At 39.9% G+C, this 16,972-nt stretch overlaps 2 protein-coding genes across 3 annotated transcripts; both read left to right on the forward strand.

Moving 5' to 3' along the window:
- Positions 1–432: 432 nt before the first annotated feature.
- mettl21e (methyltransferase like 21e) lies at positions 433–4,768 on the forward strand. The gene is made up of 4 exons (XM_027156559.2): positions 433–1,045; positions 3,533–3,690; positions 3,781–3,898; positions 3,977–4,768. The coding sequence occupies exons 1-4, from the start codon at positions 1,009–1,011 to the stop codon at positions 4,375–4,377; spliced, it is 714 nt and encodes a 237-aa protein (XP_027012360.1). The 5' UTR covers positions 433–1,008; the 3' UTR covers positions 4,378–4,768.
- A 4,071-nt stretch (positions 4,769–8,839) lies between these two features.
- Positions 8,840–16,098, forward strand: LOC113648911. 2 transcript variants are annotated; one of them, XM_047802927.1, is made up of 11 exons: positions 8,840–9,171; positions 9,487–9,568; positions 9,694–9,833; positions 11,652–11,769; positions 11,872–12,459; positions 12,658–12,809; positions 12,901–13,024; positions 13,113–13,766; positions 13,847–13,989; positions 14,108–14,231; positions 14,308–16,098. In XM_047802927.1, the coding sequence occupies exons 2-11, from the start codon at positions 9,502–9,504 to the stop codon at positions 14,691–14,693; spliced, it is 2,496 nt and encodes an 831-aa protein (XP_047658883.1). In that variant the 5' UTR covers positions 8,840–9,171; positions 9,487–9,501; the 3' UTR covers positions 14,694–16,098. The 2 variants fall into 2 exon arrangements, with proteins under 2 accessions (XP_047658883.1, XP_047658884.1); XM_047802928.1 differs by having other exon boundaries at positions 12,661–12,809.
- The last annotated feature ends 874 nt before the right edge of the window (positions 16,099–16,972 follow it).

Below are 16,972 nucleotides of genomic sequence, written 5' to 3' on the forward strand. Positions count from 1 at the left end.
CTTACAGAGAACTGTATTAGGAACCCGTTTTCCTAATACACTTTTTTTTGGCCATTCTTTAACGTGTAATGTCCTCCGGTCAACCGTCCGAATGGGGAAAGTGTGAGATCAGTGATTTTAAACGTGACCTGGTTGTTCGTGCCAGATGGACTGGCTTGAGTTCTTCTGTTGATCTTCTGGGATTTTCAAGCACAACATTCTCTAGTTCACTCAGAATGGTTCACTATAGAACAATCATCCAGTGAAGAACACCTCGTTTATCTGGAGCTGACAGAAAGCCTTCAGTAACTCGTGTAAACACTTTGTACAGATGAGCAGGTTGAGCAGAAAAGCATCTCAGGACGATGCACGTGACGTCAAACCTTTCGATGGGCTACGACAGCGGTATTAGTATAGTGTTCCTAATAAAGTGCTCATCTTAATCGAGTACAAACCAGGATTAGTCTTTCAAAATATGAACCATTAAGACTCAAGAATAAGATGTACCTCTATGTGACTAAATGTATATAATATAAATGCCGTTATTATTCCATAACCCAGATATCCATCATTTTCACGACTTCTTGAAGCCGTGTTAATAATACAGCCCACCCTTCTCCTTGGTCACTGTGCCTTCAGAGGGCTATTAAAAACCAGCAGAAGGCAAAACCATATTTGTCCATAAAGTCCCACCCACTCTACTCTCCCTGTATGTCATCCAGCGACCTATTGTTTCCTTTATCCCATCTTGGATCAGATTTTAATCGTTCTATCTATTTAAATCCCTCAAAATCTTGCCCGAATACTTAATTTCATGTGGCAGGTGTGTGTCATGAGTCATGCTCTGCATATCGGTATCCTCTGATTATATTTCCGTCCAGTGGAATCTGATGGGTCTGCTTCCACTGGCTGACCTACTTCTCTGAAACTCTGTCCCATAGGCTTGAGTTTGACTCTCGCTACTGGACGAAGAGCGGACACACGTTTTTACTTCGGTTTACTCAACACACCCAGACCCTCCACACAGATATGGAGCAAGAGCCTGCAGAGGAGACCGAGACTCAGGGTGGGTTGATCATGGATCCATTGTTTCTTTTTGTTCATACTGTGGAAACTCACAATCCAAACTGCATAGCATTTAACATCCTACATGTCGGTGTAAACAGACACGGGTTAGCTTAGCATCTAGAGGTTTTCTTAATGCCTGTAAAACCAAAGCTTAATAAAAGTCAGGGTGTTTTTTTCCTTTACTGTATAAAATATCACCAATGAGAAAAGTCGTCGACTTTAAATAAGGAATAGCAGTTATATAACTGAGGATCAGCTTTGTAGCCTGTGATCTGCACAACATGTTTCAACAGTAACCTTCATGTTAGACTCATTTCCACAGATTGCCCAATGTACTGTAGCTGTTTATGGCTGTAACAAAACTCAGGCTATTAATAGAAGATAATACGGATGGGGTTAAGGGGTATTTAGATTAGTGTTGGGGTACATTGCTTAGTGTAAACTTGCACATGAAGGATTGCACTCCTAAGGTCTTGACCTTTGTGTTATGTTTACTCTTGGACACGTTGGTTCTGTTCGGGTCAAACAGAACTGGGACATTATTGGGTTTTTTTTAAAGGCACAGAAATTAAAAAATGTATATACAAAAAATGTTATTAGACGTTTTGTCTTTATCTTAATCCCAAACCATCTAGAAAACATTTGTGAATAATGAACGAATTTGTTGGCATACATCTTTAAAAAAAAAATTATTGTTTCAATTAATGATTATTATTTTTATATTATTTTGAGATTTCTCTTTGTTTTCTTACCAAAATTAAGTCTTCAGAGTTTTTAAGGTACCTTCCAGTGTGTACGTCTCCAGGAATCCTACATTGCGCTACGTGTTTTTGGGACTCAAAATTCTTCAATAAGTAGAATATTCTTTCATTCATTCATTTATTCATTCATTCATTTTCTACCGCTTATCCGAACTTCTCGGGTCATGGGGAGCCTGTGCCTATCTCAGCCATCATCGGGCATCAAGGCAGGATACACCCTGGACGGAGTGCCGACCCATCACAGGGCACACACACACACTCTCATTCACTCACACACTGCGGACAATTTCCCAGAGATGCCAATCAACCTACCATGCATGTCTTTGGACCGGGGGAGGAAACTGGAGTACCCGGAGGAAACCCCCGAGGCACGGGGAGAACATGCAAACTCCACACACAGTAGGCGGATGCCACCATGCCCCATAAGTAGAATAGAATTCCTAATTTAAACTCTAACAGGGTGATAACTGATCCATCTTCGTATTTATTTATAAATGTCTGTCTATTTAAGGTTTCTGTGAGAACATGTCAGGGAAGTGGAGCTTCCTGCAGCTAAAATGAAGTAAAACATCTGAGGAATGAAAAGAAAAGAAAAGAAAAACCCTCTAGAATCTAAATTGAACTAAAGCACCATTATGTCCGTTAGTAAAATATTTACAGATGGGTGTAGGAATGAACAGAAAACCTGTAAGGTAAAGTGTCTTAGAAAGGTGTTGGGCCATCATGAGTTGGCAGAAATGTCAAATGTGTTAGACACATTCCTCTACATGTCACTGGAACTGCACAGGAAGATAATCCCAAAATTGGTGTTTTGATGTTGAAGATGATGATGATGATGATGATGATGATCATGATGATGATGATGATGATGTGTCCAAAAACTACCAGTGGTATTCAGCTGGATTGAGGTCCATTGACTATGAAATTTAAATCAATTTCCCACTAAACAAACCATTCAGAAAGCTCTTGTGCCTTTTGAATGGAGGCGTGGTCATCTTGGGGAAAGGCCACACCCATTCGCAATAGGAGTATTGCATCATAAGATAAAGGAGATGAGACAAAAGAGCTTTGTATTGATTTGCATTGGTGCTTTATGTCCAATCAAGCCAGCAAAATAAACACTCAAAATTATAGAGTAGTTTTTGTGGTAGTTTGTCACTCGTCTGTACCAGTCACAAGCTGCTAGCTAGTTAGTAGAAGTAGATTTATGCTAGCTGATGATTGGGGGAATAATGTCATGGAATAGTTGAGTCGTGAGCTGGCTTTTTGTTCATCTCACCATAAAAAACTCAAAAAAATTTGTGCTTATGTATTCTCTTTGGGGGGGCTCGGTGGCTTAGTGGTTAGCACGTTCGCCTCACGCCTCCAGGGTTGGGGGATCGATTCCCACCTCCACCTTGTGTGTGTGGAGTTTGCATGTTCTCCCTGTGCCTCGGGGGTTTCCTCCGGGTACTCTGGTTTCCTCCCCCGGTCCAAAGACATGCATGGTAGGTTGATTGGCATCTCTGGAAAATTGTCCATAGCGTGTGTGTGCGTGAGTGAATGAGAGTGTGTGTGTGCCCTGTGATGGGTTGGCACTCCATCCAGGGTGTATCCTGCCTTGATGCCCAATGACACCTGAGATACCTGAGGCACATCGGATAAGCGGTAGAAAACGAATGAATGAATGAATTCTCCTTTGTGCTTGTATAATCTTCTTCTCCATCTTGTGTTCAATGCCACAGGAGTTCCTCCAGATGCCGAGCTGGCAGCAGCTATTATGAAAAGACATTTTCGTCCATCTCTGATTAAATCCGAAGCGTGGGAGGGATATACATTTGCTAATCTGGAGATTAAAATCAAAGAGTCGACTGATTGTTACGGTGCTGTGCTGTGGCCCTCAGTAAGTTTTCTTTTTGGTGATCAGACTATTCAAGTATTCAAACCATTGTTTTGTAATTACCGTATTTATCTTCTTTTTTTTTTTGACCAGGCCATGGTGTTGTGTCATTTTCTTGAAACGCATCAGGAAAAATATAACCTTCTAGACAAGAAAGTCATTGAGATTGGTGCTGGAACGGGATTGGTTACAATAGTGTGCAGCATTCTAGGTAACGATGTATGATCTTAGTTAGCATCTTAATCTTTTAGTGTCAGTATCTTTAAACCATCTTTTTCATAACTTCCAGGTGCAAAAGTCACGTCCACCGACCTCCCAGACATCCTTGGTAACCTGCGCTACAACGTGAGCCGCAACACCAGGGGACGCTGTCGCTACGATCCCCATGTGACCGAGCTCACCTGGGGACAGCAGCTAGAAGAGCGTTTCCCACGCGCATCCTGTCGCTATGACTACCTCATGGCAGCAGATGTTGTCTACTCCCATCCGTACCTCAACGAACTGATGGAGACCTTCGAACACCTGTGCTCAGAGGACACGGTTATATTCTGGGCCATGCGGTTTCGCCTGGACCCTGAGAATAGCTTTGTGGAACGTTTTAGAGCGCGTTTTCATATGGAGGAGCTTTATGACCTTCCCAGCTTGCATATCAAATTGTACAGAGCGCAGAAGAACATCTCAGGCTCATAGAGCTTCTGGAGCTGCAGCGTAGAGAGGTCGGGATGTACAGTAACTGGGGTGTAATAAAATGCTTTGAAACCTTTCACTCGGCAGCTAACAATATTCCAAAATTTTGAAATGAAGATCAAAAACATCATCAAAAACAACGAATACGGTGTATGTGTGAATAAAGCAGGTACAAAGCTATATTCCCAAAAGTATCAGTTTAACTACGTTACTTCACAGCGAACTGGCTCTCTGGCCTGAGATTTGAGCACAAAACCTGCCACTAGTGCCATGAATGCAGTGTGTGTGTATAGTCCAGTGTGTATAAATGCAGTATGAATGCAGTGTGTGTGTATAGTCCAGTGTGTATAAATGCAGTATGACTGCAGTGTGTGTGTATAGTCCAGTGTGTATAAATGCAGTATGAATGCAGTGTGTGTGTATAGTCCAGTGTGTATAAATGCAGTATGAATGCAGTGTGTGTGTGTGTGTGTGTGTGTGTGTGTATAGTCCAGTGTGTATAAATGCAGTATGAATGCAGTGTGTGTGTATAGTCCAGTGTGTATAAATGCAGTATGAATGCAGTGTGTGTGTGTGTGTGTGTGTGTGTGTGTGTGTATAGTCCAGTGTGTATAAATGCAGTATGAATGCAGTGTGTGTGTGTGTGTGTGTGTGTGTGTGTATAGTCCAGTGTGTATAAATGCAGTATGAATGCAGTGTGTGTGTATAGTCCAGTGTGTATAAATGCAGTATGAATGCAGTGTGTGTATAGTCCAGTGTGTATAAATGCAGTATGAATGCAGTGTGTGTGTGTGTGTGTGTGTGTGTGTGTGTGTGTGTGTGTGTGTGTGTGTATAGTCCAGTGTGTATAAATGCAGTATGAATGCAGTGTGTGTGTGTGTGTGTGTGTGTGTGTATAGTCCAGTGTGTATAAATGCAGTATGAATGCAGTGTGTGTGTGTGTGTGTGTGTGTGTGTGTGTGTGTGTGTGTGTATAGTCCAGTGTGTATAAATGCAGTATGAATGCAGTGTGTGTGTATAGTCCAGTGTGTATAAATGCAGTATGAATGCAGTGTGTGTGTATAGTCCAGTGTATAAATGCAGTATGAATGCAGTGTGTGTGTATAGTCCAGTGTGTATAAATGCAGTATGAATGCAGTGTGTGTAGTCCAGTGTGTATAAATACAGTATGAATGCAGTGTGTGTGTATAGTCCAGTGTATAAATGCAGTATGAATGCAGTGTGTGTGTGTAGTCCAGTGTGTATAAATGCAGTATGACTGCAGTGTGTGTGTATAGTCCAGTGTGTATAAATGCAGTATGACTGCAGTGTGTGTGTATAGTCCAGTGTGTATAAATGCAGTGTGTGTATAGTCCAGTGTTGAACTGTTGAAGTTAGAGTGCAGACTCCTTTACTAAACATCATTATTTAATCCAGTATTTCCAAGAACTGCATCGATACAGAGGTTAAAATAGACCAAATTGAAGAGTAACATTTGAACTCATCCTCATGCTTTAATCCACATACCCACCTACCTCGAGCAGTTTTCATTCCTGGTGCAAACCTCTGGGCCCCTTCTCTATTCCGCATGTCTCTTCGATGACTGTGGTGTACAAAAATAGCCAGGAGAGACAAGGAAGAGCTACACAAACAATACGAACCAATTGATCTGATTATTATTGAAGAAATATACCAGACAGCCATACAGTACATTTGCCACTTTTACAAAGCTTGTATATTTGCAGCCATATGAAGTTTATAAAAACTTCAACTTCTGGTTAGTTTCCCAGCATTAAATGAACTCCCTTTAATGCTTAAAAGTGCAGCCTAATGCAGTCTAATGTGCTTTAATCATCAGATGCAGAGCTTTCGTGTCCACCAGAGTGTCTTAAAATAAAATACGTGATATTTCACATTTCTTGTAAAAGTAACTTATAAACTGCTTTGTATTTGTGAAATAAACCTCATGTCAAAATCCTGACATTTGTGGATTAATGTGCATTCATTTATTTTACGTGAACTACGGTTAATACAGAGGATCCGAATCAGGCTGAATTCGATGTGATCCTGTAACCGATGGAAAAGATTTCTTTTTACTTTCTTCTTTCTAAAGAGAATTTATACATTGTTTTATAGATTTGACAGCTTGATAGATTTGATCGCTTATTACTATGATGATGATGTAAGTAGTTTTGTGTGAATGCTAGCTTTTGTGCGTGTCGTGTTTATAACTACGTTGTTTTCCTTCGGTGCTTAAAGGCGGGGTCTCCGATTTTTGAAAGCCAATGTTGACATATAAAATCACCAAAACAAACACGCCCCTAACCCAAATGGGTCCCACCCCTGTATTTATAGCTCCGCCCACACATACATACGTAACCCAGGCAACTAATGGAAAGAAATGTGTCTTTATCATAGCTGAAGGGAAGAACAATACGATTGCAGATAAATAAACAAGCAAAAATGACACACAAACATAATCATGTAAAGGACAAAGGCATATATTAGTTCTGTGTAACAAAGCAAAACCAACGTTACTCACCTATCGAGAAGGAAAAAAGCGCCTCGGCGTCTTAAGTAAAGTCGGCCACATATTCACAGGTCGGAGTTTCCCGAGTCGATAACTCCTGAGCTAAACGCTGTTACTACACAAAATGCGGTTGTAGCTGCCTCTCTACATTACTACGATAGAAAAGAGGTGTTATTTGTGTAGTAACAGCGTTTAGCTCAGGAGTTATTGACTCGGGAAACTCCAACCTGTGAATATGTGGCCAACTTCCTGCTCCTTCAGTTCTCTCCAGCGCTGGAAAGCTGATCCTATATTAACACGTCCTACTTCTTGCCTTATTGTAAGTCTTTCTTCGCTTTCTTTCTTTGTTTTTATCCTCCATGTCAATGTTAAAACCGCTTTCTGCTAATGTCACACATGCGCACTGAACACTCTCTCCGCCGCATATTTACAAGCCCCGCCCCTTTCTGCTCATTGGCTACACGTTTGTTTTGTTTTTTGTTTTGTTTTTTCGGCCCGACTCGGTTTTCTGAAGCATTTCTCAAAAATCGGAGACTCTGCCTTTAAGGTTAAAAATAGTTTTTAAGCTTCGTGTTTTTTAAAGAAGAAAATACGGTACATAGATTTGATAGTTATACTAAGAATCGGATATATCAGCCGATTCTCAGCGATTCAGTATAACTATCAAATCTCTCGCTCAACACGACAGCGGATGCGATTCCTGTCGTTCGCATGTTTTAATATTTTAACATTTCTTTTTTTCAATGACACGTTCGTTGTTACACGTAACGTTTATTAACCGTCATCTTGCAATTTTAGCATTTTATTAGCACTTGTAGTTAATTGACAGTAAACATCAGGTCAAATGAATCTATTCTGGGACCCTGACGTTTCTGTGAGTGATGAATTAGGTGCTAATTTAGATGAACTCGTATTTCGAATTATTTATATCGCAGAAGGAATTGCCACATCTGGCAATTCAGAAAGATTTGTCACTGATGCTCAGTGTGCCCAACTTTTTGTGTGCATAATATATTCAAATAGATTCAATATTCGTTCATCATATAATCACATAAATGAATTATTTATATTTAATCAGTCTGTTGAGTAAATTCCCAGCTTACAGATGGCAGGTTGTAGCCTGGTGATTTACTTTGCCTCAGGATAATTTGGTTCAGAGTTGAGATTTATTAAGGAGGTGTAACATAATGCACATCACAACATTCTTCAAGGCAACAGTCCTGCCGGTTGTGTTACACGTAGAAGTAAACACACTCCTGCTCACTCACGTATAGCACATAGACGTGGACGTGATATCCGGAAAGGATTTTTTTTTTGTAGGAGTCTCTTGGTATATAAACTATACAGACACCATATCATCTTTTCAAAATAGCATATCTAATGCGAAGGGATTTTGTTAAGCTTTAAAAGAGACGAGATTAATCCTGGATGTGATGTCACCTCTATTCTGCCCCCTGCTCTCTTCCATCCCAAGGTCGGGGGGAGTTAAATCGGCTGCCAGCTTTGCAATGTTTTTGTTGTTGTTGTTGTTTGTTTGTGTGGGATTTATTTTTATTTTTATTTTTTTGTGATTAGGGAAACACGAGACGATGCAGAAAGAAATTAGATCATGGGGGTTATTTAATGTCAGGGTTACCAAAGATTTCCAAACTCTCTGAATGGATGCAGCACCTGTCACATTGAGTTTCCCATCTGCATAAAGCATTAAGTGTAAACATAACAATTGTAAAAATACACAGAGTAAACAGCGTTTGACCGGATGCTAGAGGGAGAAGCGTAAAATCACACCTACATGTTTAATCAGATATTTAGTAAAAGTTTAAGGAGGTTCTGGAGAAAGTTCGGCTCAGTACGTTCTGACAGCGACGTACGTGCAACGTTGTAAAAACTGTCACCGAAGTTTGACAACGTTTCAACAGAATAACTTTGGGTAAACATTAGAGCAAAAACAGTTCTTAAAGTTCTGTTTAAACCCAAACTAATAAATGCTGACAAAATGTATGGAGAGGTAACATACAGTAAAAGACTTACAGTTACCCGTTTGACACAACACGTAACACGTAACCGAGTGTCATGATGATCATCAACTCCTTCCATAAATAGAAAGCCCCATTTTGTGTGGATCTTTCAGCAAGCCTCATGTATCTCTTTCTAATTTTAATCTGGGCTCCGGTGATGTTGGGAGTGTCTACTATGATGCTGCTCGACTATAATTCTGTCTGTATGAAGCCTGGAAATGCAGTTAAGACACAGTTACCTGGACACATCTGGGAATCAGCTGACTGCAGGTATGTGTGGGGTGGATTTACGTCTCCGGCGCATGATGGACTAATCGGCTGGGATCGTTTTTAAAGCATTTTTTTATTCAGTTTTGATACAGTGTTCCTAATTTTCCTGAACAAGAAGCTTTGTACACAGTGGTTAAAGTTAAAATATAGCAGCTATTTTTTAAAAGAATTTGTATTTGTATCCTATCACATTGAAAAAACTTAATCATTTTAACAAAGCTTCGTTTCGCTCCGTAAACTTCAATCATTTAGGGCATGAAGTGAATAAGGATTTTTAATGTTTTAAAAGTTTTCTTGAATATTACATTCTACCAGTGCAAAGACATAGTGATGGAGAGAATCATATCCGAGTGCACGGACAAAGATGAGACAGAAGAGGAAACAAAAAAGGAAGATGGTCAGTACATTTAAATGACATTTTAATAAAATTGTGCCCACAATTATGTGAATTTGTTGTGTAAAAATTGTGCCAACACAAGACTCTCAGTGCTGTGATATCGCTCTTCTTATCTGGTGGCTCAGACCTCAGCGGTGTGGAGTGTCAGAAAGCCTGGGAGCCAAACTACTACTGCAACGTGACCAAGGAGATTCTTTACTATGCTGGACATGAAATCAGGATCTATGAGTCTCTTGATACTTACGGTGCCACCATCTGGCCTGCGGTGAGAATCACTATCACTTTAAACAAACAAATACCTTTAATAAAATGACGATTGGAACCTTTCATGAAAATGGATAACATATGAAAAGAGATATTTTGAGCTATAGAGATATTGAGATATGTCTTGTTTTATTCAAACATGTTTTATGTATAAATGGATTTTGTGGTAATACATTAAGTGGTAGCTCAGTGGTTAAAGTGTTGGACTACTTATCAGGTTGTAAAGTCAAATACCAGGACCACCAAGCTGCCACTGCCAAGCCCTCGAAGAAGGCCCTTAACTCTCAAAGCCTCGTTTGAATAAATAAAATAAATATAAGGTCCTCTGGATTTCTGACAAATTTCCAAAAACCAGCAATTATTCTTGCCCTGGAGAGAGTAAATAGTGCTGAGACGCATCCATGTAATGTGTCTCCAACCTTATAAGGGATCTTGATAATCCATGCAGGATGTTTTAAAGCTCATGGCATGCAGGTTCCATCTTCATCACAGACCCCAGTTTTTTTCAGTAGGATTTAAGTCCAGACACTGAGATGGTCTTGAGGTCACGCCTCAGAAGCAGCAGTCAGAAAACAGCCCTAAAGCACCAGAGTGACCCGAGTATCAGGTGATTTTCAGTGTATGAAATGTATGCAGCCTCCCTTTTGTTGCCAAAAATCCTGATGACCAAAAAGTTATTTTTGCTTCATCTGGCAATGGCACACAAATCTATAAAAAAATTCAGACGCTCCACTTTGTGAACCGCTATCAGGGAGGTCTCCAAAGAGCAAATTGTTAAGAAACATTTTATTTTTAAACTGGAGCTTCACCAGACTTGAAACTGTGCAATACTAAAATCTTTTTTTTTTTTTCTTTCTCTATCATTCTCATTGTTGTTGACCTGTGAGGTTGATAGTCTGCTCTTGGGTGCAAATCCTGGCAAATACTCAGCAGTTTCTGATATGTGAAACTTTTTATTATGGCACTAGTTTTATTAGGCACTTTTTATAACACAACTGGTTAAGGCACTAGTTGTGCTTTAACTATGTATTTATTTTTATATCAACTATCACTTTTATGCAGGTCAGCGACAACCATCTGTACCAGAAGAGAGTTTACATGCGTGCGAGTGTGTTTTTCTATGAACTTATTTGTCTCCTATCTGTGATGTGTTCAAACTTTATGAGATACCTGAATGGAATAGAAAAAGAGGCTCAGAAGCTAATCGGTGAAAATGTCAAAAAACAACCCGCTGCATGACAATATTCTAATCACAAGACATGTTTTAACTTATAGGATTATTACAGATTGTAAAAAAACGAATTATCCGTCCTTCTTTGTGTTATTATAAGTAATAACCTGTGCAATCCAGTCAGGCGTATACATAGCAGAGGCTTGGGATAACCGCCACTGCTTTTTTTGAGTAATACTTATATCTTTTGCATCTATACAACATTTGTTAGACTGTATATTTATAATCACACCCTCCAGTGTCACATATGAGGATGGGTTCCCCTTGAGTCTGGTTCCTCTCAAGGTTTCTTCCTTACCCTCTAAGGGAGTTTTTCCTTGCCACTGCTGCCTGAGTCACCTCATTGGGGATATATACATACACATTGTGAACTAAATCTATCTAATAATAATCTTGAATTTTGTATTCTATTACTCTTTCTATTATTCTTATAATAACCCTTTGTTCTATGTTTATGTTCTGTAAAGCTGCTTTGAGACAATGTCTATTGTAAAAATCGCTATACAAATAAAATTGAATTGAATTGAACTTACAAATACTACAAATTCAACACTACAAAATACTTACAAATTTTTTAAACACATGTAGGGGGTCGCACTATGTCGGTATCTGGATTCTAATCGAAGAACGATTGATCTGCAAGACAAAGCAGTCTTAGAGCTTGGAGCAGGAACTGGCTTGGTATCCATTGTGGCCAGCCTCTTGGGTGAGTTAAATCACTGATATACACATTCAATATGGCTGTCGGTTTATATCGAACACATGAACCTGTGTGTGTTTTAGACAATGATAATGTTGTGCTCTACAGGTGCTTGGGTCACCGCCAGTGACCTTCCTGAACTCATGGGAAACCTGCGATGTAACTTGAGCAGAAACACAAGAGGATACTGTAGATACACCCCCCAAGTGGCAGTGGTGTCATGGGGCTATGACCTTGAGCAAACCTTTCCCCGCTCTGTTTATCGATATGATTACGTTTTGGCCGCAGACGTAGTCTACCATCATGGCTTCTTAGCCGAGCTGTTAGTGACCATGCGCCATTTCTGCCAACCAGGCACGACCCTGATCTGGGCCAATAAGATCCGCTTCGAATCCGATCTGGCATTTACGGAGAACTTTAAAAAGACCTTTAACACCATGTTGCTTGCAGATATGGGTGAGATTAAAATTTACTCTGCCACCATGAAAGATGAGGTTGAGGTAGAAAATGATTATCCAGTGATGGTGTTAGAAGATGCAGCGAAGCAGGAAACGGAGTCGGAAAAGCACAACTTTGGACATATTAACAAGATGCAGGATCAGTGTGCGGATGAGAACGAAGTGGATTCACGGCAAAAGAATGTCAATGGTACGGGAGAAGAAACCGAAGATAAGTGTGAAGATAAATACAAAGAAGGTAAATATTTGAAAGACATATATATATAAAACTGTGTCATGTCTTCCCAGCAATCAGACACTGACAAAAGTCTGCTTACATCATCATTTGTTCAAAATGTTTCTCCTCTGCCTTTGTGTGGAACTTTTTGTCTGCTTCTGAGATGAAACCATTACTGGCATTGATTAGTTGCAAAAATCTAACAGTCTTTGTGTTTAGCAGAATCACATGACTCGGAGAGGAACGAACTGTTGGTCCTACAGAGATGCTCTTCACCCAGCATGGAGTATAAACTAGTCAAAGAGGTTTATGACTTTCTTGGTCACAAAATCTGCATTGAAAATTCCAACAGTGACATCACATGTCCCGCTGTAAGTAGTCTCCTTAATTATACCTTGTCTTACGTGAAAGCCGACTGACAAAAGATGGATAAGATCATTTCTGATGCGTTTTCTTTTCCAGGCAGTGGCTTTATGCAAATTCCTTGAAACACCAGCAGGTCAAGAGCAGATTGCTCTACATGACCGAACTGTACTAGAGCTACATGCAGGAACAGGATTGCTGTCCATAGTAGCTACGCTGTTAGGTAGAGTATGAGTTTCACAATAAAGGTGATATAGAACTTTATTTTAGCAATAATGTATTACAAATTGGCTTGTAAATTTGGCTTGTAGGTGCCAGAGTAACAGCTACAGACCAACCAGAAAGCTTGGAGAATCTAAGAAGTAACTTGTATCAAAATACAAGAAATCATCAGCAGCACAAACCTCAGGTGGCAGCGCTAACACATGACCTCGAGCAAATCTTCTCCCATTCCAAGTGTCATTATGATTACGTGCTGGCAGCTGAGGCGCTCTACAACCACGACTGCTTTACTGAGCTATTGGTTTCCATGAAACATTTCTGCCAACCAGGCACAAATCTGATCTGGGCTATTAAAGTGCGCTACCCATCTGACCTGATCTTCATTGACGACTTCAATAAAGCTTTCCATACCATCGTGCTCGCGGAGCTGGATAGGGTGAGGATTTACTTGGCAACTCACAGAGCTCCAGACAACGAGGATGACCTGATGAAAACAACAAGCGTGAAGGAAGAGATGGAAAAGTGTCACTCAGCATGGAACAACACAGAGGATGAGAATCCAACCAGGGAGAAGACACGAAACAGCCAAGATTGCAGTATAGATAGTGAAGAAAATAAGGGAAGATGTGAAGAAGCTGTTCTACGTCACCAGGAACTGAAGCCCGAGCAAGAACCGAGTGTAGGAACTGACAGCGAAGGGAAAGAGTCGCTGGTTCACAGTGAATCCGAGTCTTTTTCTACAGGTATTAAGATCAGTGCTAATGAATTACATCAATTTATTATGCTACTTTTTTTTTTAATATCATTTCACCTCTATTCTCAGATGAGTCAGATGAAGCGTTATCATGTCCGAGGATTTGGGAATCCAAATTTTACTTCCCTGGCAAAGAGATTCACTACTTCATGGGTCAGAAAATCATCATAGAGGAGTCATTTGATTCGTACGGTGCCATGATTTGGCCTGCGGTGAGTGTCGATTGAGAACAATGAGGGGCTGTTTAAAGTGGCAGTCCAGTCAGTTACCGTTCACTGATACCACTTTCTGAATCTTGTAGTGATTTAGGAACATTGTACCATTTTACAGGCAGTGGCTCTTTGTAAATTCCTGGAGACAACAAAAGGGAGCCAGGAAATTAATCTACTTGACAAAACAGTTCTGGAGATTGGTGCAGGGACCGGGCTACTCTCAATCGCCATTACAATGCTTGGTAGGTCTTACTTTACTTGCACAATTTTTTTCATTGTATACACAAACATGTGATCAGTATTAAATTGGCTTCACAGGTGCCAAATTAACAGCCACAGATCTGCCAGAAATCCTGAATAATCTGAGATATAACCTCAATCGGAATACCAGAATGCGCAGACATGAACCTCGGGTAAAAGAATTGTCCTGGGGTTTCGAGTTAGAAAAAACCTTCCCTCGCTGCTTACACCACTACGACTATGTGCTGGCAGCCGACGTGGTTTACCATCATAACTTCCTAGATGAGCTTCTAGCCACCATGCATCATTTCTGTCAACCAGGCACAACTCTCATCTGGGCCAATAAGATACGATATCCGTCTGACCTGACCTTCTTATCACAATTTGAGAACATTTTCCACACCACACTGTTAGCGGAGCTGGAGGAGGTACGGATTTATAGCGCCACATATAAATCTTCATAAAGAAGAAGGGCAAGAATGAGATGTAGAATAAGATGGTGAAGAATTGAAGAACACATTGTGGAATTTCTCGGTTCGAATCCTCCTGGGAAGTTCGGAATTATGAAGTCAGGTGCGACTTGTCAAGACTTCCATCTGATGAAACTGGGTACATCTTGTGAGTTGGTTTTAAAGAATAGTCTCGTACTGTATATGCACAGAAAACCACTCCGTTACTTACTAGCTGAGAGAAGCTTTAGAGGTCTATTATATATATTATATATATATACACTATATATACATACACATACATATACAGTATCACATATATACAATATAGTTTCCACATGCTTGACTAAACTTAAGACCAGAAAGTTTCTGTAGGTGTTTAAATGTAGAGAAATGACAACTATAAGGATAGAATTAAAGCTTAATGAACACTTTAATCGAAGCACAGCTTTGTGCAAGTTTCATATTCCTCATATATGTTTGGATGGTGTATTTTATTACTGCTGTAGAAACAGGAATTACTTTTGTTTGAAAAACTTTGAATTTCTAGATTTGCAGAGCTGATAACCTTTTTTTGTGTGTCTGTAACTGACACTTTTTATGGGATGGAAGTAATTCAGGAGTCTAAATAGAAGAAACTCGACAAATTCAATAACAATAGCATTGCTGCCAATTACAGCTTAAATAAGGTGCATGTATGAAATGGTCTATTTATTTTATGCCTATGTAACTAAATACTGAAATAGAAATTCATAGTACTTAGAAATCAGTAGAAAGTATTTAGGAGTATTTAGTAATCAGTTGAGGACAGACATGGAACAGAACTGAATGAGGAAACAGACCCAGGACTATTTCAGTGAACTGGATGGGGAATTATCACAAATATTAATAAGCAGAGAAATATAATTTAGTAAGGCAGGTGATAGTATTATAACCCTCACTTAATGTCATACTGGCAATTATACATAAACACAGCAAAGTGTTTAAGCCAGGAATACTGTAGTGGTGTTAAATTGTAAATGTAGGTCACTTACCTAGATTTCCTGCTCTTTATTGTTTTGAAAGTGAAAAACCCAAAAAATGATTCTGAAATATTTGCATATGCAGTTTGGAGGAATAATTTCATAAATATTTTGTGATTAATGCGTCTGTAATGTGAATGGTGTTCAATGTTGTTGCTTTTTATACCCACCAGAGAAGGAATTGGACGCTGTATGTATGAAGTTATTTCCTAATGCATAATAAACATTTGTGGTCTATAGAATTGTAGACCATTTTAACAATAGACACTTTTCCCAAAGCAGCTTTAAACAATCATGTCCATCAGAGTCATTAGATCATATGCATCAGTCATTCCTGAATTATTTTTAGTCTATTGCATGGAACTGAATAGAAGTAGGCTTCTTTAAGACACAAAATCTCTGTAGATCATCTCCATCAAACTTCCACCCAAACTCTGTAGCTCTTATCCTATATGGTCACAGGTAGCCTGCAGTCTATCACTCAGAGCACAAGGAGGGGAACACACTGGAGTCCAATTAAACACACACACTGATACTCACACTCACGAGTCCAATCAATCAATTAAACACACACACTGATACTCACACTCACGAGTCCAATCAATCAATTAAACACACACACACTGAAGTCCAATCATTTACACTCACTCACACACTCTCATACACTCACACTCACAAGTCCAATCAACCAAACACACCCACCCACTAGAGGTCTTCACGGGTCCACTTAGATCCGAAAACCCGAGGTCCGACCCGAGATAATTCTCGGGTAATTTAAAATGAATGTGTTTTTACCGAAAAGAGCCGAACTACTGTATCTCATGTGTGTGTGCATCGACTCGAGTCCTTTCCCAACCTCTCCTCTGTTTGCCAAGACCACTTGTGACATGTGGCTTGTGACATGGTGTGACTGGCGGTAAGCTCATTTTCGTTGAAACAGACCTGTCAATCAATTTTGAATCCACTCTGTAGCGGTTACTTTAGTGTAGAGTTACGCAACATTCGGGTCCAGTCGGGTTCTAAAAAAAATTGCTAACGGGTCGGGTCGGACTCGGGTCTAATTTTTTCGGGTTTGTCTCAGTCGGGTCTTTCTTAAAAAAATAAAATAAATAAATTATGCGCGTCGGGTTCGGGTAAAAAGTGATTCGGGTCTGGTACATTTCTTTAGACCCGAGAAGACCTCTACCACCCACTCACACAGGAGCCCAATCAAACGCACACATACAGGAGTCCAATCAACCAATTAAACACACACACACACTCACCCACACA

The sequence above is a fragment of the Tachysurus fulvidraco genome, chromosome 18 (assembly GCF_022655615.1).
Source record: "Tachysurus fulvidraco isolate hzauxx_2018 chromosome 18, HZAU_PFXX_2.0, whole genome shotgun sequence".
Taxonomy (NCBI): domain Eukaryota; kingdom Metazoa; phylum Chordata; class Actinopteri; order Siluriformes; family Bagridae; genus Tachysurus; species Tachysurus fulvidraco.

Excerpts from the sequence above, each read along its gene's own strand:
- mettl21e (XM_027156559.2), top strand. The coding sequence starts at position 1,009 with ATGGAGCAAGAGCCTGCAGAGGAGACCGAGACTCAGG. Across the intron at positions 3,691-3,780 it reads GTGCTGTGCTGTGGCCCTCA|GCCATGGTGTTGTGTCATTT; the intron begins GTAAGTTTTCTT and ends TTTTTTGACCAG. Across the intron at positions 3,899-3,976 it reads AATAGTGTGCAGCATTCTAG|GTGCAAAAGTCACGTCCACC; the intron begins GTAACGATGTAT and ends CATAACTTCCAG.
- LOC113648911 (XM_047802927.1), top strand. The coding sequence starts at position 9,502 with ATGGAGAGAATCATATCCGAGTGCACGGACAAAGATGAGACAGAAGAG. Across the intron at positions 9,834-11,651 it reads GTGCCACCATCTGGCCTGCG|GGGGTCGCACTATGTCGGTA; the intron begins GTGAGAATCACT and ends AAACACATGTAG. Across the intron at positions 11,770-11,871 it reads CATTGTGGCCAGCCTCTTGG|GTGCTTGGGTCACCGCCAGT; the intron begins GTGAGTTAAATC and ends TGTGCTCTACAG.